The sequence below is a fragment of the Quercus robur genome, chromosome 6, assembly GCF_932294415.1.
Source record: "Quercus robur chromosome 6, dhQueRobu3.1, whole genome shotgun sequence".
Lineage (NCBI taxonomy): Eukaryota > Viridiplantae > Streptophyta > Magnoliopsida > Fagales > Fagaceae > Quercus > Quercus robur.
Genome location: NC_065539.1, coordinates 24,409,853 through 24,431,846, shown reverse-complemented (window position 1 = coordinate 24,431,846; position 21,994 = coordinate 24,409,853). Strand labels below are relative to the sequence as shown.

General features: G+C 32.8%; 2 protein-coding genes across 6 annotated transcripts; both read right to left on the bottom strand.

Moving 5' to 3' along the window:
• Positions 1 to 955: 955 nt before the first annotated feature.
• On the bottom strand, positions 956 to 6,452 carry LOC126733332 (UDP-glucuronate:xylan alpha-glucuronosyltransferase 1). 5 transcript variants are annotated; one of them, XM_050436570.1, is made up of 5 exons: positions 6,343 to 6,452; positions 5,893 to 5,993; positions 3,899 to 4,093; positions 2,879 to 3,507; positions 956 to 2,245 (listed from the first exon to the last, which is right to left on the bottom strand). In XM_050436570.1, the coding sequence occupies exons 2-5, from the start codon at positions 5,955 to 5,957 to the stop codon at positions 1,215 to 1,217; spliced, it is 1,920 nt and encodes a 639-aa protein (XP_050292527.1). In that variant the 5' UTR covers positions 5,958 to 5,993; positions 6,343 to 6,452; the 3' UTR covers positions 956 to 1,214. The 5 variants fall into 5 exon arrangements, with proteins under 5 accessions (XP_050292527.1, XP_050292530.1, XP_050292528.1 ...); XM_050436573.1 differs by having other exon boundaries at positions 5,893 to 5,989; positions 6,343 to 6,441; XM_050436571.1 differs by having other exon boundaries at positions 6,277 to 6,389.
• Positions 6,453 to 11,259: 4,807 nt separating this feature from the next.
• LOC126733333 (uncharacterized) lies at positions 11,260 to 17,393 on the bottom strand. The gene is made up of 6 exons (XM_050436576.1): positions 17,240 to 17,393; positions 17,075 to 17,129; positions 16,732 to 16,782; positions 13,633 to 13,724; positions 13,482 to 13,559; positions 11,260 to 11,704 (listed from the first exon to the last, which is right to left on the bottom strand). Exons 1-6 carry the CDS (start codon positions 17,293 to 17,295, stop codon positions 11,557 to 11,559), a joined length of 480 nt encoding a protein of 159 aa, XP_050292533.1. The 5' UTR covers positions 17,296 to 17,393; the 3' UTR covers positions 11,260 to 11,556.
• Between the last annotated feature and the right edge of the window lie 4,601 nt (positions 17,394 to 21,994).

The following is a 21,994-nucleotide window of genomic DNA, read 5'->3' as shown; positions in this document are numbered from 1 at the left end:
GCTCACGGACTCATGATTTGTAAAACTTCCAACACTACATTTAAGTTGTTGGAGCATGTTTCCCTTCTTCTTTGTTTCTTTGTTTTATTTTTTAATATAAATACATTTGTCAACATATAACTCCAATCCTTTGCATTTCCTCTATGACTTGAGCTTTTGCCAGTTTGTTTTATATTATAATATAAATACATTTGTCAACATATAACTCCAATACTTTTCATTTCCTCTATGACTTGAGCTTTTGCCAGTTTTCATGGTATTTCCTTGGGAAGGTGTATCCTATATGCAAATTAGTTTTTTGATGAGCTATATGCAAACTAGTTAGTTGAAGGGTACGTAAACACTTTTGAATGAAATTCTTAGGTACTAGTGATTCTATAACTCCCTAAGAAACTGCTATAGTCTAAAGCATAGTAGAAGTCGTTGATCCTACGAATCAATTCAGAAATCTTGAGTTTGTATTATGTAGGGCTTTATAGCTTACTTTTCTCAAGATGAAACAAGTATACTTACCCACTAACGAAAGCAATAATGGGCTGTTCCGCTATTTGGTGTGATGGTGAAATTGGTAATCAATTTCCAGGTTGTCTGGTCCTTTTTTAAAAGCAGAGTAGCTTGTAATAATGAATGATATTAAAATGGAACAAGGTTATGAATGGATAAAGTATTCCAACAATCATTGGCTCACTGCATAAACTTCACAAGTTTGCTCATCAAGTTCGGGTGGGAGGACTTATGGACTCTTATAGAAAGTCTATTTACCATTAAGAACATCAGCCTTGAATTCCGCAATACCTATGTTCTAGTTTATAGCATTCCGAAAGTGGCTCTTCTGATACTTGCAATCAAGTGGACATGAAAGTTCATGTCAATTTGAATCTCAATGTCGTGAATTGGTAACTGAAAATAAGGTTGCCTAAATGGAACAGTGAGAATTATATAAAACAGTGGAAAATCAGGAAGCTTTCTCTTATGAGATGACTAGTAATTCTGGTAATAATCTGTAACTGTAAATATATCAACTTTATCAAAGGTGATGAAGTCTATTATACCCAGAGTAAAGAATGGGTCAAAAACACTTTCAGGAATTAAAAAAATGGGGAAAAAAAAAATGAAGTCCTTGGAACTATGCGATTTACATGATGAAGGCATGAGCATAGTGAGGACACAGATACTGAAGGCAAAGGTTTGATGAGAAGAATAGAATCTACAACTCACATTCTAGAGAGAGATGCTCTTGAAATTGCAGGAGGCGTTGGAGTAAAAGGGTCCTCATCTGTCCAATTTGTCTCACCCCAGTGCTTTAACATGCTCTTCCAGGAGCAGTAAGTGTCTACGCATTTCTTTAAACGTTGATCCTTAACTTTAATCCTCCAATGACCATCTGTGTAGTTTGCTATCTCAGCTTGCCTACGGTCCCATTCTAGTTGTGCCTTTTGCTTTGATTGCAACAGGCAAAACTGCTGCAACAGCATTGGCATTGCATCATGTACTTTCCACCACTTTTCATGAGCTACATCACTGGCAAACTCTTGGAATATATCAACATTCCAATTACAATCATAGTCACGGAAGCACAGCCATGGCTTCACACCCAGATAGTGAAGGACATACAGAACTGGAGGCTCAGCACCGAAGAGCCTAGTTTTCATTTGCTTTACCTCTTCTTCATCACCAATCCAGAAATTCTTCAAGAAATTCATGTGTTTTGGAATCCTATGCCACCATGTAAAAACTTCATTCAAGTATCCTTGGTCCCCTCCATTGTAGGACTCAAACTCATTAATGTGATCCATCAAAAGCTGGAAAGTACAATTTGATGGCTCAATAACCATTACACCAGAGTTAAAAAGTGTACCATTGTTCCCTGTTGCAGAAATCTGTGGCATCTTAAATAAGAAATCAATGTTTCTGAGTATAAGCAAATCAGCATCAATGAAAATGATCCTGTCATAATCTGTTAACTGCCATAACCGGAACTTGCTGTAATTCCATTCATTATATGCATCTTTCTCAGCTTTGGGGTTCCTTATCCTTTGGATTGTCCTAATCTTCCATCCTGCAGCCTCAAGTCCACTTCTGTAGTATCTACTGATTGTCTCATCTACAAGTATCACAAGGTCTCGGGTGGACCCAGACATGCGGATGCTCTGGGCAGCAGCAATAGCTCCACAAACATAAACATGAGCTGAATGGAGAATTGTTGCATATGCTTCTCGGTGCACATGTTCTGTGTAAACCATCTCTGTATTTCCAGGATTGCATTAGATTTCTATTTAAATAAATGTTTGAAGGAAATATATATATATATATATATATATATATATATATTTTTAATTTCAGTGATAAAACTTTTTGTGCATTAATAACATTAAAATGAAGATGGAAAACCATATGACCAAGTCAATACCTATCAATTGAGTGTGTAGCATGTCTAGTTTAATTATTTATTACAAAAATTCAACCAAAACACATAGAATAATAAATCACTCTATCAATATTCTAAGTTCTAACACAAATTGCTATGGTGCTGTGAGACTCAAGTTCAATTGTGTTTTCTTTAGCTGTGTGCCTTGGTGGTTCATGAGTTCTTACATCATGCATCACTATAGTGCTTTTTTTCATAATGCAGGATAAAAGGCCTCTAAAAACTAAAATTACCAGGTTATGATTCAGAGAGATGCTGGCAACAATCATGCTTATCGTCAACATGTTGAGGGATGACTAGTAAGCAATGACACAGAACCCCAGTCAAGTGTGGCTATGGTGTGCACTTGAGACTGTCATGCCAAGGAGCTAATACTTCCATGGTACTATTAAAAATTGAGAGAGAAAGAGAGTATTAAGGATACTATATAAATGCAAGATTTGTACTGACCATTGCCCCGGAGAGGAAGTGCAAGTTCGCAAGAACCTACTGGGAGCTGTACTTTTTCTCTCAATGCATTCAAGTGTGGTTTGTATAACCATGCATTTCCTTCACGTGCAACAAGGTCCTTGCAAGTAAAAAGATTTGGTATTGGAAAACAACTGGTAACAAAAAGCAAATGCACAGGATAAAAGCCTTTGGCAGAGGCTGCTAAACCAGCAGCTGCAAGCTGCAGGTGCAACCGAGCCACATCTCTTGACCAATTCCCCTCATTTCGACAAGGAAGTTTAACAGCTATGAGATCAAGCCGTATTCCGGGAGCTTTAAGCCTTGGTAAAGATGGGCAAATGGGAACTTCAGATTCTTCTTCCTCATCAATCCATTCTGGGTATAAGGAATCCCAAGTCACATTTTTTGCAGCATAGTCTAGGTGCAGAACAACGGTTTTGACATCAGGAATAAGCTGCTTCCAGTGATTGATTTCATTCTCATTGAAGTTTAAAAGTCCAATTCCCTGATTTTCATTATTATCAGTCAACTTCTCAAGAACTTTCATAATATCATCCCAGTCAATATCAAGATTTGATATATAACGAGCATCTGATCCACCCCATATCCAGCTGTTCACAAAACTAGGCCTGCATTATTTAAATATTGCTTTAGTCAGTAGCTTAATTTTTTCTTCACTACAAGTGCCAACTTATTATACCTATAACCCAGTTAGTAATATTTGATTTCATTGGTGCAATGTAGTTTCGCAATTGAAAATCAGGTCAGCAAGTGATTAAAGTGTGAACAAAAAATAGTGGAATTGCATAGCATGATTTTACAAATACATCAAGAATTTTACTGACAATCTTGATTCCAACATGTAATTCATCTTTTTCCCTACTACACCACACTACAATATTATTCTTGTGTGTGTACCTTGGCTCTAGTCTTTTCCCAAGGGGAAGAAATGGAAAAATTATGACATAGCAAAAATTCAGATATCAGTAGAATCACATTCAAGAATAGAACAGTACATACCTAGAACCAGCATGTACTGGCTGATTGTTATTGTAAACCTCTGGAGAGTATAGGAGTGTTACAAAAGTGCCAGATACAATAATTAGTAAGACAAATTTCAGAAGAGGAAGTTTGCATCTTGAACTTTTTTCTTGAAAGGAAATATGGAAAGGCTTAGCTTTGCTTTTGTTTGTTCTTCTTTTATAGACGTCTTCACTGTTCCAAGTTGTAAATTCAATAACAAATTAGTAAATAAATAAGAAAAAAAAATTAATACAAGTTTTGTGTAATTGATGACATTCTGGGTAACTGAAATGGTGAAGGCACTTCATGACATTCATGCTGAAACTTGAGATGGTAAAAAGCTTCAAGTGGCTGTATTACCAAAGAACAAACAAATAGAAGAAAAGATGGAAGACAGGGAATTGACAACTACTTTAGAACAAACATTAAATTGATGCTACTTTTACTTAATTTTCTTTGTTTCCCCCATAAGTGAGAATTTTATAAAATGTCAACATCCGGATTAGGGTAACAAAAAAAGGTAAACATACTGAACTTAACCTACTTAACTCATGCATGAATTCAAATGCTTTGGAATGGAGTTAGAATCAATTATGTTAACAATTCAAATAATCACTTTGGTCATTCTCTTTTGAGTTTATACTGTTCACAAAACTTTTTCAAAGATAGTACAATTTCACCTCTCAAATGATCATTTTAATTCCTTTGGCACAGAGTTCCTACTCTTCATAATATTCTCCTTCCAAAAATATGTAGTCCCTATCTCAAATGCTCCTTTTTTCCTAGTTCTTACCTTTTTCTTTAAAAGTAAATATTATTTTTCCAGGAACAATTTCTCTCATATGTTTCCAGTATAGCCTACATTTAGTTAATATTGGTCAGGTTTCCAACATCCAGTAGTTTCCTTTATATTATTTTTTTTTCCTGTTGTATAGGCCTAGCTTTTGTGCTTTTGTCACAAACACATCTAGAAGCTTCTCACTTCCATTTCTTCACTAGCATTATAAATAGTACTTGTGTGATATTCACACCTATATAATTTCTGCAAATATGTAATTTCTGGAAGAAATTTGTAAATTTCCTATTGCTAGCCTGATTGGAAGTGTTAATACTGACTAATTCATTGTTGTTATCAGCACACATCATGTATGCATATTAAATCAGACGTGGTGGAGAACATCTGTTAGTTCATAATTTTCAGATATAATTCCAACCTAAAACTAGAAGTCCAATCTTTGTTCAATTTTTGAAAATTTAAAGAAGATTTAGATCCAAACAAAGGAAAAAATTGTCAAGCTCAGAATGCAGATCTGTTGAATCAATGCTATACCAGGAATTTATCTGGAGAAAGCTGGCACTAGGATTAGATATACCCAAAGATCTTTTCAAGAATTCTCAACTCACACAATTATGATGCATCAAACTCAAGACTCAGAATGTTTATTTCCTACCTAGGCAATGTGATTGAATATTCACATTGTTCAAACCAGTTCCCAATATACAATCAACTTAATAACACGGTTTAATACTTATCTGATGAAATGACAGTGTATCTCAGAAAATTTTGAAACTGCAAAACTAATGCAATAATTATTTTGAAGCATAAACTGTTTCTTAATAATAAAGGAACCATTAAAATAAAGGAGCTTGTAAGAAGTGCTAACTTTAAGATCTCAATTAAAAATTATGACAAAATGTGAGACATATTTCATATCATATCATGTTAATAGCTTCAATCATTAATAATTACAAAAAGATTCAAGATAAAAAGAAAAATGGCATGCCCTTTAATGTAAGCATTTTATAGTTCGAAAGTGTCATGTCATGATTTCTGTAAGCATTGAATCAAAACATGTGGACAGCGAGCCTAAGTAGTAATCTAACCAGAAATAATACTTCATAAAAATTGGAAAATTTCATGGTTAAAGTTGCTTTTTTTTTTAATAATTATTATATTCTAAATAATGCAAAGCAAAGAAGAATAAACTCACATTGATGCAGACAAACGATGTCTAGCCTCAACAGCCTGAGGGGATGTACCCATTGCTCCTCTCATACTGATTTAACAGAAACAGAAGATTGCAACATCTGTCTAGAAGTAAGTGAGAAAATAAAAACATAAATTTAAGATTTAAGAAAGATATCAAAATTAAGACAAACTTCAAGAATTGGTTATACAAGTTGTTGAGGTTTAATTAAACAGAAGTCAACAAGCAACAAAGTATATATATATATATATATATATATATATATATATAGAATAAGAAAGAAAGAAATAAAGATAGACAATGCTTTTAGAAAAATAGCATGCGAGCCACTACCATATTTTTACTCAAGGAACTTAGAAACCAAATTCTAAAACTCAGATGTCAAACCTATGAGTCAATCTATGCAACAAAGAGGCAGCATGCATTTGAGAGAAGAGAGAGATCATAGCAGACCTGTGACGTTTGGAGCTTTGCTAAATAAGAGGATGGTTAAGGGAGGGAGGTTGAGAGCACAGTAAGGTAGCAGAGACAATATAGACAAAGTAACGTCTATTTGAAATATCTTTCCACTTCAGAATTTTTATTTCTGTTTAGTTTTTGTCTGCCACCTACTTTTTTCTTTTCTTTTTTTTTTTTTTTTTTTTTTTTTTTTTTTTTTTTTTTGGGCATGACATTTTTTTTAGTTATGGACCTTTTCTTCACCTTTTTACCTAGAAGTACAGTTAGGACTGAGGAAATTAAAGGGCATTTTTATTTTTTTTAGAAATTTCAGTCACTAACAAATAAGTAATTTCAGTCACTAGCAAATGGTGTTGGAATTTTTATGTAAAAGCAATAATGACATCAATTAGGCACAAAATCCTCCACCCATATTTTGAATAAGTGTATTTTGGTCGAATAAAGAAGAGTGAAATAGAATTAGTGATCTCCAATTCTTGAGATGTGGTGGTCTCCATCTGATTGTGTTACACCTTGAGTTCATCTGTGTTACTTGTTACTCATTAATCATGACAAATATTTTTTTTCCTGGTTGATTAATCCATTTTAATGTTTCTGCAGTGTTGACAGATTTAATTAGTATGCAACATGACAAGTTAGACAAACGTTATATGTTAGACCTAAGCTTGTTGGTTTTGGAATTAAATCAATTATTGGTGGTAGCCTTTTAAGGTTACAACTACATTAAAATTCCTCAATTAGAACATTTTTAAGAACGGACAGAGTAAACTTATTAAGAAAAGACAGCAAAAAGTTTATACTAGTTATTACTTATTAGTACTTTCTTTACTTTGAATATGAGAGAGGGAAAAAAACAAAAGAGAAGTTGCCACCAATCTATCAAATGGTGCGGTTACCAAGTACCACCATAAAACAGTTATTTTATAGTTAAGTGTTTTTTTTCTTTTTCTTATATTTTTAAAAGAAGGCAATAAAAAATGTCATTATTTTGAGAGTAGTTGTAACTAGGCAGATTAGGTTGATGAAAACAATTGTTTTCGTTGATATTGAATTAGATTTGGAGTAAAGGTGTAATATGTCCCGTCTTACTAAGCAAAGAGAGAAAGTAATGATTATTTTGAAGTCATTTTGAGAACATTCCCAAAATGAGTCTGATTGCTAATACAATCCATGAATTTCCAGTTTTAAATTACCCGATTAGATCAATTCCTTAATCTCTCTCTCTCTCTCTCTCTCTCTCAATTGCATTGGTTAAGTAGCAGGTGAAATGATTATTGTTATTTTCTTACTACTGATTTTCAGTTCAAATTAATTTAGTTTCTGTCATATGTTTTAAAGGAAATGGACGTTGAATGGTTTTACAAGAAATAGGAGTGACAATGCAATGCAACACCTAACTGACAATCAAGCAGATAATTACAGATGACAATTTTCTTATCGCATAAGTAATATTAATTTTCGATAAGTGATATAGGTTTAGGGTCTTTTTCACACAACCATGCCACCAGACACAAGGCATCAGAAATAATTAAGTTGGTCAAAGCCACAATAAATAGGCAAAAATGAGAGAGATTAGGAAAAAGCACGATTGCTTTAGATGTGAGATGAACCGCCCATTTCTGGTCCAACTCTTATTATAACCTTTGCATTCACGTAAAGAGAAACTTCTTCTAGTCAATCCACAAAAACAAAAAACCAAAAAAAAGTTACAGTGTATTAAAAGTTAAAACAATGATGTACAAAGCCTAAGAAAGCAATGTTCGGAGCAACAGACTCGAGAGTTCTAGAAATGGACGCGTTTATGTGATAGAGAGTATGGACTATTTGTTTTATGATGGAAGCCGTGCACCCATCGCTACGTATCTCTTTGTTACTCCATCTCCATCCCGTGCACTGTCTTCACAATAATACACTATTTATATTTATATAAAGATTTTAGAAGAGTACATTATATTTTCTCTTTTTGTTTAAGGTAGAGGAAGTATACCGATCTAATACTAAAATAGGAAGAAGGTTATGGGAATATAGAGACGTAACACAGTTCGTATGTTGTATTGTATTGGAAGCAAAGCAACCGAAAGGCAGTCTAATCTGGCTTTTTTTTTTTTCTTTTTTTTGGTATCATCCATATCCCATACTGACGTGTTGGATTCTGTCTATTTTACTTTCTATAAGATGTGGGCACCATTACCAAATTGATTTTGATGTGGGTTTCTCAGCGCTTTTGATAACTGAGTATCAACAAGAAAAAGATCGATTGGAGTTATGTTATATTGTTATGTAGTGTCAAAGGGTGGTTAAACTGTAACATATATTGACCAGATTGGTCTTATTGCATTTGTCTTTAGGGTAGAATAGTGTATATAAAAAATGCAATGCTTGTTTCGATTACTAGCAAAACCGTGTAGCCTCTGTAATATTGATACGTTAGATATACTATAACATAATCTCTGCATATGGCCAAGTTTAAAGGATGTCTACAAAGTAACAAGGAGACTTTGGGCCATATATTTATGCTTGTTGCGTGAATCCTCGACTTTGTAGTAGTTTATAACTAGGATGCTAAAAAGTTTCCTTGGTTTCCAATCCCCAACTTTCTTTTGATGTGGGCTCCGGTTGATTAGACATGCCCAGCATTTCAAGTGATATCATACATTGCCATTGATGCGGGCAAAGTTGTCAAAATCGGGATCCTACATAGGATCGTAGGAGGTAAATAAGATTGTGAATCATAAGATCTTACATATTTTCAGATTTGAAGCAAAAAACACATTGATAATGACTTTATATATTGAATAATTACGTAAATGATGAATCTTCCATAAAAAAATAAAGATTTTGATCATATGATATAACTAGTCGCTAACCCGTGCGATGCACGGGATAGTTAAACAAAATTTATACACATTCACTTTTATTGGTACAATCATTTGAAAATAATTCTAACTAATACCCAAATGTAAGAGACACATTGACTTACTATTTAAAGTAGTCTTCTAAAGAATTTACACATATTGTGCAACTGAGCCTTAATTTCTCATCAACAATAAAAACATGGAAAGAAAATAAAAATTACAACAATTAATTCCATTATCTTTCATGATATACTTTGTAATTGTACGGAATTAAGTCAACTCAATTTAAGTAGTTGTAATAAAATTGGCTTCTACTATTCTCTATTCTATAGAGATATGAACATATTAGATTTCTCAAACAATTACTGGTATTGCAATAAAACGATTTATTATTGAAAATAAGAAACAAGGAAAATCTATCTATAGCTTAAGAAACACAATATACTAAAATTAAAGGGATAAAATTTTCGGAGGACAAAATATTATAGATAATTTTAGAAACAGATTATACACTTAAAATGGTTAGTAATTTATAACACTTACCCCCCACTATTAGTATACAGACACCAAATATGGTCATTGTAACCCTTTGAAACAACCTTCCCCAATTGGACCCTATCAAAAAAAAAAAAAAAAAAAAAAAAAAACACCCAATTAACAAAATTGATCCAAAAGGGTCTAAAAAGCACACAAAATCAATTCAAAAAACAAAAATATGAGACAAATTAATTACTTTCCGCTGCCAATGAAATCATCTTTTGTATTACTGTTCCAAACTGCAACACTTATCTCTCTAAGGCCTTCAATTAACGAAAACACAAACTTCTCTTTGAATATCAGAGTATTATGACCATCTATACACACACAAAAAACAAAATCAGCATAACTCACTATAACTCTATAGAAACCTCAAAAATATAAAGAGAAATCAAAGGGGTTGAATTTGATATTTACGTTTGGAGAGAGAGAGTTTGCAGAAACTGTGGCTTTATATTTCTCAACTTGAGAGAGGGGTAAGGTTGCTAGGGTTTTGAGGTGTTATAATGTTTTTATTTTTATTTTTTATTTTTTAAATATTGTGCTGATATGGAAAATTGTGGTGCTAGCAGAGACTTCGGTTTTATATATATATATATATATATATATATATATTTGCATAGATTTGCATGTCCTACTTCGCTATGTCTATACTAATGAAACAAATATATTTAAGTTTTAATGCAATGTATTTAATAAGTTAAGTGAATGTTTAATTAGAAACCAAGTACCAAAATACTAGGAAATTTTTTCCTTCTACAGCAGCTCTTGAACCCTCATCATCACCTAACATGGATAACCAAATGATATAATAGTAATCACGCATTCACACTATACACATGTAACTTTTTTTTTTTTTTTTTTAAATCTATCAAGGAAGGCATTAAAATTGTTTCTTCATTATCTTCATTAAAATCTATACTATCATCTTCTGGTCGACACCCTTTGCTAACCACTCATCATCCGAAGACAAATCCTTCAAACCAATTTCTTCTTTTGCACTTGATGATTTAGGTATTTTTTTCTTTTATCTTCAAGTTTTACATAACAAATACCAACTCATTCATTTTTTTTTTTTTTTTTTTTTTGGTTTAAACAATTTTCTCCTTTTTTTAGTGTACTTAAAGTTCTAACAATTTTAATAGAGAATTCTCAATTGGGAGATAATATACCAAAGTCATTTGGTCTTACTATTCCAAATAAACTCCAATTACTTTCACAACCAGAAGAGCTATATGTTAAGGGGAAAAAAAAATGATTTTTACATTTTGGTAGGATCAGTAGGATCTCCTACAATCCTACATGCGATCCTACAATTTTTACAATCCTTGTGCCATTCTAAATGTTTTAATGAGATAAGATCATAAAATTGTGAGATCCTACGATGCAAATCGCGATTTTAACAACCATGGCTGTGGGTGAGTGTCAATTTCTGCTATATACCAATTATAATGTGTACGTGTGCCCTCTACCACACCTCTCTAAAATATACATATTTGTACGTGAGTAATGAGAAATATTAAGTACAATTCCTTAAGTGCTGATAACAATAATAACCAACAATTCACTAATTCAGTACTTATAACATGAATTCAAACTACTTTCCAATTCCCTTTTAGACTCCTGATATTTCTATGAAAACCAAACAAAACAGATGATGAAATTTTTTAAAACTGTGTGAAAGGGTTTACACATGATTTATTTTACATGATTCAGCACTCTTCAGCTAAAATGAATAGAGCCTAGAAGAAATTAGGATGTTCCAATGGCTCCAAGCTAACTATGAAACAAAATCTCATGTTCACAATGTAAGGATTCATATCTCAGGCTCTGATTTCTCCTCTTTAGGTGGAGCGAACTGCTTTTGGAGCCTGGATCTTGTCCAAGGATCAAGGGGAGCTTTTTGTGGTGGCTGAGGAGTTGGGGGCTTCGACTGTCTAAGTTCATTATCTCGGTCGATAAACCTGTTTGATATTGACTAACAATTTAAGTAACAAGACCAAACTCACAGAAGATTCAGCTAAGACTCAAATAAGTTAATGAGTCTGTTTCAGGCAAATAAGTGAATTTCCTACTGCATTGCATCAACATTATAGTTTTCTTTTTTCTTTTTAAAAAAACACTTTAGAAAAATATTGAGAAGTGTCAAGGATGCATCTAACTATGTAAAGAAAAAATAAACCATTCACTAGAATAAGGATTCTTTTGGATATTTATTACCTATCAAAAAAAAAAAAAAAAAAAAAAAAAAATTATTTTGGATATCCATTCAAAAGAAGCTTTATCCTAGGAACTTGCTAAAAAAAATTCAAACGAAGCTTTTATGAGAATCGCAAATGTTTTCTCTGCCCCAAGCAAGCTAACTTAATAGAATCACAAATTTGAAACTGAAAATTTCAATTGTTAAAAAATCCTTACTGTAACATATTATTTAGTAGACAGTCAACATTGCCACAAACAAGACACAAATAATTAAGGTAAATTTCACTAACCTACCCTGATGTTTGGGCTAATACTAACTTGGTCCAAGACATTTTAAAATTGACCAAGTTGGTCCCTTAAACCAATGTAGTCCCTAAACACCGTTAATGCCATTAGTCCCTCTCTTCTCTCTCTCCTCTCTCTGATTCTATCTCATCCCTCTATTTTCTCTATTGTCCCTCTCTTCTCTCCCTATGTGTACACCAAACCTAGCCAAACCCATACCCCTCTCTTTTCTCTCAGTTTGTACACCAAACCCAGCCAAACCAATACTAAATTGGTGAGACATATACACAGAAAATATATACACAAATTTTGACCAATGAATCCATCAAACTCTTCTCCTGAACAAAACCAAACAAAATCACTGCCTCACCACCACAAACAAATCTTACCCATCACTGATTCAGGCACATATACACAGTACATCCAAACCCTTTTGAAATCAACCCCAAAATCCCATTTTCAAAACCCTAATAGCCAAAGCTCAAAACACCTAGTACTCCATTTTACAAATCCAAATCAAAATTACAAAATCCATACAGCCAACAGAATACTCAATCCCTAAATTAACCAAACCAAAAACCAATCACAAAACCAAACACAAAAGGGGGTTTGTTTATGAGAAAATAAATGAGAAAAAAAAAAAAAAAAAAAAAAAAGAGAGAGAGAGAGAGAGAGAGAGAAGAGAATAAGAGAGAAATAAAGAGTACGAGGCAGTGGCCAGCAGTTGTGGTGGTGCTGTTGAGCTCAGCTGCCATTTGCGGTGGCGTGGGCTTTGAGGTGTTTGGCCATGGCTGAACTTGAGAGAGAAAGAACCGAGAGAGAGAGAGAAAGCCACTGCAGTAAAGGCTCGCAGTGACTGTGGCTTGATGTGGTAGCCATGAGGTTCTGGAGGATCTGAGTTTAGGGTTAGGGAAAGATGAGAAAATTTGAGATGAGAGAAGACAGGTAGACGAGAGAATCAGAGAGAGGAGAAAGAGAATAGATCTGAGCTTCAGTGACTGACGAATTGGGATGGGCCTAACGGTGTTTAATTAGGACCAAATTGGTTTAAGGGACCAAATGGGTCAGTTTTAAAATTTGTTGGACCTGGTTGGTATTAGTCCAAACCTTAGGGTAGGTTAGTGAAATTTACCCAAATAATTACTATTATCACCATCCATCTATTAAAAATATATACCTACAGTTCAACCAGATGGAAAACCAGTCTCCTAGTCAAACAAAAATTACCAGTCAAGAAATAAATTACAGCCTTACTCAATATAGGCCATTGGAGCAGCATCACCAACTCGAATACGAGTCCGCAGTAGTCTTGTGTATCCACCTGTTCTATCTCTGGAACAAAACATTTGCCCAATGTAATAAATATAAGAATAATATCTGAAAAAGTAACAGGTTTGAGATTCACTTGTATCGATAAGCCAGTTCTGTAAATAGTTTGTGAATGACATCATCTCCTCGCACAAAAGCTGCAGCACGCCTAGCAGCACAAAGGGAACCCTATGATAAGAAAGGAACTAAATATATTAATAGGCATGAACATATTCAAATAAAGATGGACTTTCCAATTGAAATGATGGATTGCCAATTTTCAGGATTTCACATTTCAGTCCCTAGTTCACAAAAATAGTCAGCACAGTAAAACCCAGGTTGGTTAACAGATTGAGAGATAATCAGCTTCTTTAAATTAAAATTTTATGTTATTTCTTCAGATTAAGATACCAGTAGATTGCATGTAAAAAATTTTGGGACAGAATCTGTTATTTAGAAAATGCAACATGAAAGCACCTAGAGAGAGAGAGAGAGAGAGAAGGAATCACAACTTGCAAGGCCCTCCACTCCAAAATTTATTAGGCCATTCGCAATACTATAATATAAATTTTCAAACTCAAACATTCACTTCATGAAGTTGCACCTCCAAAACACTACATTTCAAAATATAAGAGTTTAGGATCCTCAAGGAGCTCGTTTTATAAAAAAGACATTAATGATCATATCACTCTAACTTCTAATTTTTAAATAACTTTTAAGAAGAGCCAAAGACTAGTAAATTAAGACCATATAAAGAACTACATGTCACTCTATGCTACTCTAGATATCACTGATTTTGGATCCATAAAATGCCACCTAAAGAGTCATACTTGTAATCTTAAGAATGTGGCCCACACTACTACATTCATAGTTGTCAAAACGTGAATCGTATCGTGAATCGATTTTTAATTTTTTCATATCATGTATCGTATCGTGCATTGTAAGATACACAAACACTTAATAAAATTTATAAAAAATTATAAATAACATATATAAATGGTATATTCATTATAAATTTTGAATATATTTAACTAATAACTAATTTATTCATCACTTATGTAATAATATTTAACAAGCTAACTAAATAAATCAAACTAGCATTTGTTCATAACATACACATTCAAATTACTTAAATTCAAAAGTGATAATATATTACAAATGACCCAAAAATAATAATTTATTTTCATCATATTCATCAAATTACCTAGTCAACCCCATCTAAGTCAATACTATCATCATGTTTATAATTTTGCAAATTTATTTCTTTATTAAATTTTCTTCATCGTCATTCGTCATTAACATTTACTATCTCTTCTTCTTTTTATTTTAATAATTTTTTATAGTTTTTTTTTTTTTTTGGCATTCTAGTTTCTTGGACTTGTAACAATAACGATCAAAAAAATTTTAAATATTAAAGTGAAAGATAAGTGTGTACTGTGTAGTCCAATTGTAGGAGAGAGGGGAAAAAACTTATAAATATGTTATTTTAGTAGGCAAAATTAAGTAAACTAATAATTGTGTGTTAAAAACAAGTCTAACAACTTGTTAGATTCAAATAAAATTACAAATTTTAACAAAAAATCTTATTTTAAAGCATTGTCTATGTATCGTACGATACGTACGATTTTACGATACGATACGATTCATACGATATGCATTCTGTATCGTATGATTCAAGCACTTACGATACGCCAATACGATACAGAACTTTTTACACACGATACAATACGCATCGTACGATATGTCTCGCATATCGTACGATACTGACAACTATGACTACATTATTAGAAAAATTATTCTGTTGCTCATGAACTTTACATTAGGTTAAGGCTAAGAGACGAGGTGCTGATGCAGCTGGCTCCTCATACAAAGTTATTGAGCACTCAAATCAAGCCTTCACAGATCCTCTTATTGCTCTTTTATATGAGGTTCAAACATGTGAAACTTGGGCCCCATACTTACTATTTTAAGATGAACTAATTGAAGATATGACAAGCCATTTTTCTTCGGAATATCTTAATTAATTGTTTCATCTTTCTATTTTTCCTTCGTGCATTCATATAATTGCTTCTACATTCTCATATTTTTGGCCTTTATGCCTCCAAACTTGGTGGCTGAATTTCCTCACTTCGAAAGAAAATTTTCACCATATCCTATTGAGTCTTTGCATTAAAAATTATATAGAATGATTTAAAAAGAGAGGGAAATGCACACAGATTTCAGAGAAAGGAGGAAAAAAAGCAATTTGGTCTCATCCTAATTCCTAAGAAAATTATTGATCAACATACATGCCTATTCCACAACACACCACCCAAATGAAAGCTGGGGGAAAATACCATATGATATAATCTCTTTTCAATAAACAATTAATAAAACTTCAACAGGGCAGCCACTCTTTTTTTCCCCTTTTAATTCCAAGGATCTTGCAATGTACGTACTCAAAAATTAAACTCCATTCAACTTATCAAGAAAATATTTAAATCTTACAGCTGATTTCAATATTCATATATTAACAAGGTCAGGATGATTCAATACTTCTTCACAAACAGTGATTATAAGAATTTCAAGTTCACATTCCACACACTGAGGCATCAGGGTAGCACCCTTGGGAGCTTAAAGTATCTATAACTTGATCCTTATGGTGAAGATTACATGAAGCACAGAGTTGCAACTTAAGGCCATTGTGAAATATACAGTGCATATTATAAACCAACTAATTGTTTATTTCAGAAAAATTTTTAAAAAAATTTCTTTGTCATTCAAAGGTAACTAATCTTTCATCATGTTGCCACATAAATTTCTCCACCCATTTTGAGATTTTGTTTCACAGCAATAACACGAGTACAAATATGTAAGGGAGTTGGATCTATCGGCCTCAGTGCATTTCTGAGATTATTGCAAACCATATCAATATATGAATTGGTTTTCAAAAATTATCATCATCTTTTTCAAAAAAAATAAATAAATAAACATTTAAACATCATATTGATTTCTTGCTTTATGTGATTCAATTCCATACCATCCAAATAGTAAGCTAACACACATCATAATATGCACATAAGTACACTCAGCTAGATTCATTTTCCTGGATAACTTTCAGTTACCAAACAACATGCCCAGGTAAATTGCATCAAGAAAACAACACTAAACCATTTAAAGAACACTAAATTAGTACAAACCGACCCATTACACATACCTCTTTTCCAAGCTGCACCATGTTATCAGCAAGCCGCCGAATTTCTTTTGCCTGCAAATTTTAGAAAAAAAAAAAATCCTTCAATTAATTATTAAAAACAAAAAACAAATTCAGATTTCCCAAATCCATAACCCCAGTTAGCAGGGTAAAAAAACTTGCTGTACATAACAAATTTCACTACAAAATAAACAAACAGGCTTCATTAATCATTTAAAAGAACACAAAAATCAGAACCAGATTGATATATCAAATTAAAACATTAAACCCTACAAAAACCCTGAAATGGTAAAAACAGCCACACAACCAAAAAAAAAAAAAAAAAAAAAAAAACGAAGAAGCGAACCTTGGCAACAGTGGTTTCGATACGCTCATGCTTCACCAACTGGGACACCATTGTTCTAAACAATAAATATAAAAGCAAATTTTTTATTAAAAAAAATGGCGATAATTGAGAACCTGAGGAAAGAAAAAAAAAAAAAAAAAGAGAGAGAGGAAATGAAATGAGAACCTGAGCATGGAAATTCGGTGCCCCGTGGGCCGATTTAGCTTCCTCAACTTCGTCATTCTTTTTCACAGAGAGGAAATGAAAAATTAAAAAACCCTAGGATTTTGGGTGAAATGAAGACGAAGCAAATAGAATTAGGCTTAGAGGACTAGGGCTTTTCAGTTCACCTTATTTGGGCTTTTATTTGCACTTGGGCCGTTCAAAATTTGACAACATAGCTCATTTCTTCTTTTTCATAACGCGCACAAGTTACAATACTATTCATTTATTTATTAATTTCCCTCTCTCTTTCTCTTTTTCTTTCTTCTCTTTTAGGGGTGGTATTTTAAATCCACACTTGCAGATATCCGCCTCACTCGTCCTTGATGGATGGGTTTTGCCCACCCTATATAACAAATAGGAGAGGGATGGGGGGTTAACATTTTTCTCTGCACTTGCTCTATTTATATTTAAATAATTAAAAAATATTTTTATAAGTTTTTTTTATAAGAGATACATATGTGTTTTTAGCCTACTAACTTTAAATTTATGATGATTTTTTATATTGTATTATTGAATTTATACTTTTATGTTTTAGTATTTATGTTGTTTATATTTTTTTTAATTGTTGTATTGCTATGTTTGAACTGTTTTTGTATTTCTTATTACTTTTTTTTTTTTTTGAGGAAACAGTAATATTTATTAGAACATATGAACACGAAAGTAGTATATAAAGTTTTTTTAAACAGACTTATAATATATTACATAACCAGAATACCACTATAAAAGAACCTAACATTTGTAGTAGTAGCTTAGAGTTATAAAGTTTTGAAATGTTAGAAACTTTTTTTAATGTTTTATGAGTTTTAATTTAATACATTAAAAATAAACTTTTAATATATTATATAATAAAAAAAAATTTGGGTGTGACAGGATGGGTACCTGCTTAAAGGAGGTGGCTGAAGCAAAAGTGGGGCGGGGCGGGAAATAAGAAACCCAATCCCATTGCCATTCCTATTCTCTCTATCTCTGAAGCTCTTTCTTCTCCCTATCTCTCTTCCTCTCCCTCTTCCTCTCCATCTGAATCTATCACTCCACTACCACTCAAGAAAAATAAATAAATAAAACCACCACATCCTCCAAAAAAATAACAAATAAAAAATTACCACAACAAAACTCACCATCCCCACAACCCACCAAAAGGGACACCAAACCCATTCAAAAACCATAACAAACCTATATCATTCACAATCACAACTATCAAAACCAGAAAAACCCATCCAACATCCACTAACAAACCAGCGAACCCATGCTGATCTTCACCAGCAAACTAGCAATCACTTCGATCTCCATCGGCAAACCAACCACCACACATACCGAGAGAGAGAGAGAGAGAGAGAGAGAGAGGTAGTGAGGGATGATTGAGAGAGTGAGACTCAAAGAGAGATAATTGAGAGAATAAAAACCAATAAAATAAATATTAAAACTTGCTATAGCAAGTTGGTAAGCATAACTTATGTTTGTAAAATTTTTATCAATTAGCCACTAGGATAATGCTTGGTTTTTGTGGTATGAGCTTTAAAATAGCCTTTTTAGAGTATTAGAACTCTTAATGCTAATGTTGTTGATGGTGACTGTCACCTTTTGACATTTAAGGTACTACCTATATTGATCTAAATCCTAGTAGTGTTGCTTAAAGCTTGAGTAGATAAAGATTATATCACTAATAGAGAAGAGAGAGTTAAGAATGATTAACTCAAGAGAATAGCTTGGGATTTGAGTAAAGCTTTTCTAGGATCCCCAAAGTTCATACTATTTAAAATTTTGAAGTTGATTAAGGAAGTCGCTGAGCCTTGTCTAGTGGTTTTGTCACTTTCAATTTTGTCACTTTCAATTAATTTCTTAATCCATTTTTATATTATCATTGATTGAATAATATAAATTTCCAACCTTCTAGAAACACGTCATAGAGATTACCTACAAAAGAGTAGGCAATAATTACACAACAAAATATCCTCTCTTTTTTTTTTTTTTTTGGTAAATTGGATTACATTCAAAGACCAAGACACATGAATTCCAATAGTAAAAAACACAATCAAAAACTATATCAAAGTTGTCTAAAAATAATCTAGAAAACAAATAAGATGGGGGAATAATAAAAAAATTACAAAATAGATTTGGAACAAGCTTCCCTCGTTGTTAAAGCATCAATACAACTTTGGTTTCCTTGTAGCAATTCTTATAAGTGCAATAAGCTCACCATTAGCTACACTAGTACTATTCATAAAAGTGACTACTAAACTAGCATCAAGCTCTACTACTAAATTTTGTATATTCAAATGAACCTTCAATATTAACTAGTTAGATTGGGATGATGGAAAAGTGGAAAGATGAAAAACTCATTTATTTGGTTGAGAAGAAAAAATAAGAGGATGAAAAATGAAATTGGTATAAATTGACTCATATTCCCTTATTAAAAAAATTGTGCTCAATTAAAAAATAAACAAACAATCAATATAAAAACTCCCACCAAGTTCATTAAAACAAAAATCATGCCCAATTTAAAAAAATAAAAAATAAAAGCAAAGAACCAGGAAAAAATAAATAAATAAAGAAAAGAAAAGAGTTAGCACCTTACTGCATAGTGATAGAAACTAATATAGACAAAAATAATAGATGAAGCTTGTAAGGTAACTAACATTAAAGAAATGGGTTAATTTTGTAAAAACAATTGGCACCCAACAACCAAGTTTTCTACCTTGTTTTCTCTCTATTTTGGAGAGACTTGTTTTTTGGTGGACTCGAGGAGAAAATGTTTAGGCCCCATCAAAAAACATTCTATTTTTCTCTCCTTACCAAACAACCCAAAAACCTATTTACTCTCATTTCTTTTCTATCTTTTCTATTTCACCTCCAACCAAACACAACCTAAGAGTCCACAATTCAGCAACTATATTAGTTGTAACTCCAAGTCTCCAACGACTATACAATACCCCTTGATCTACTCCCCTGCAACATTTTAATAAGATGTGATGGGGGAGATTTGCAACTAGTGTAACTGTTGCATTAAAAATTTTGTATTTCATAGATTACTTGGGGAAAAATGTCCAAACATGCCCTGAACTTTAAGCTAGTGGTCATGACACTCCTTGAACTTTAATTTTATCCAATTTATTCCATAAACTTCACAACTGTCAAATCCAGGGGCAGAGCTAAGTAATGCATTGGGGGCCATGGCCCCTCCAAAAATTTTTAAATCCTCTCTAATTGTAGGTAAAACTAGTTCTCAATCCCTTTGATTTAAGAGCTAACCCCCACAAGATTAAAAACTTGCCCCCCCCCCCCCCCCCCTACACGTTAGCCTTAATAACTCCCTTCCCTCACCTCAAATCCCCACTTTTCAACCATAAAGATTCATTCATTTTGCTTTTTCCATTCTCCATTAAAAGCACAGCCACTAGCAAATCCCTTATTTATTTATTTAATTATTTTTTTGCTAAGAGCCTAAGACTATCCCATGTCTTGATGTCCATGTCCTTTACTACAGTTTTACCCCTCAGTTTTACCACTTTTTAATCATTCAATTTTCCTAATAGGATAAAGTCATAAAACTGAGGTGTAGTACATTATATTTCCCAATTAAACTCTGTATTGAATTTAATTGTCCTTAAAAATGAAAATATTGTTTATATTTTATTTTTCATGGTAAACATGTGTTTTGAATTTAATTGAGAAACCTAATGTATTACACTTTAAATATTGTACTTAAGTTTTGCAATTTCCCAAAACTATTACAATATCCCCTTGCACTTTATAGCCCACCAAAAGACTCTACTCATCACTATTACCGAGTGCTCTCCCTTTCATTAATTCTTCCTTACGATGCTCAATTGGTCAATTAGCTTGTTAGTATTTTGAGTGCTAATATGAATTACACTGATAAAAAAATTCTAGCAATAATCTTACCATTTATTTTAGGAAATTTTTTATGAAAATTTGAAAAAGCTGTCAAATCAATTAGTTACTTTTTCATTTTTTTATAAAAAGTTTCTTAAAATTACTAACTTATGCCATAAGGGCATACGTTAGTAAAACACTATATATATATATATTGTGTTAGATTCGAGGACCGAAGAGAACTAAAACATGAATTATTCGCACAAACACGCTCATAAAAATGTATCAGCCTCACGGACTTCACTAACCTGAGCATGGGAGATAAAACGGAGAAGCGCTTCATGGAACCCCGTGCGGAAGATAAAGAACCATGAAGGGGTCAATGACAGTGGGAGGAAAGCTTCCTGGAGAAGTTTACCTTCCTCCTTCACATTAAATGTCCTGGAACAACCTTATCAGCTGCATTTAATGAAGAAATGACCCCTAAACAATATCTTCACAGCTAGCAACCCTTTCCACTACCTTCAGCAGAGTGTTGATGGGACAAGTCTTCTTGGAAACGCTTGGAGGCATACAGATGGAGGGTTAGGATATAAAGAAGAGTGGTATAAAAGGAGAGGAGTCTCCCAAAAGAGAGGGATCTTTTTAGCTGAGGGAAAAAAACTAGAAAGAAAGAGAAGGTGTACAGTGTATCATTTGGTGTAATACTTAGACCTTATATGCAAGAGATTAATCCTCAGACTGGCCCGAGGAGAGCTATTTTTCTTCTCTTATACTTGTATTAATCCTTTCTGTTATTTTAGACTCTTCAATCTTTAACTTGAGTTTAGATTAGAATTGTAATTGAATTATTTACACTCTAAAGAAACTCTATTGTTGGGC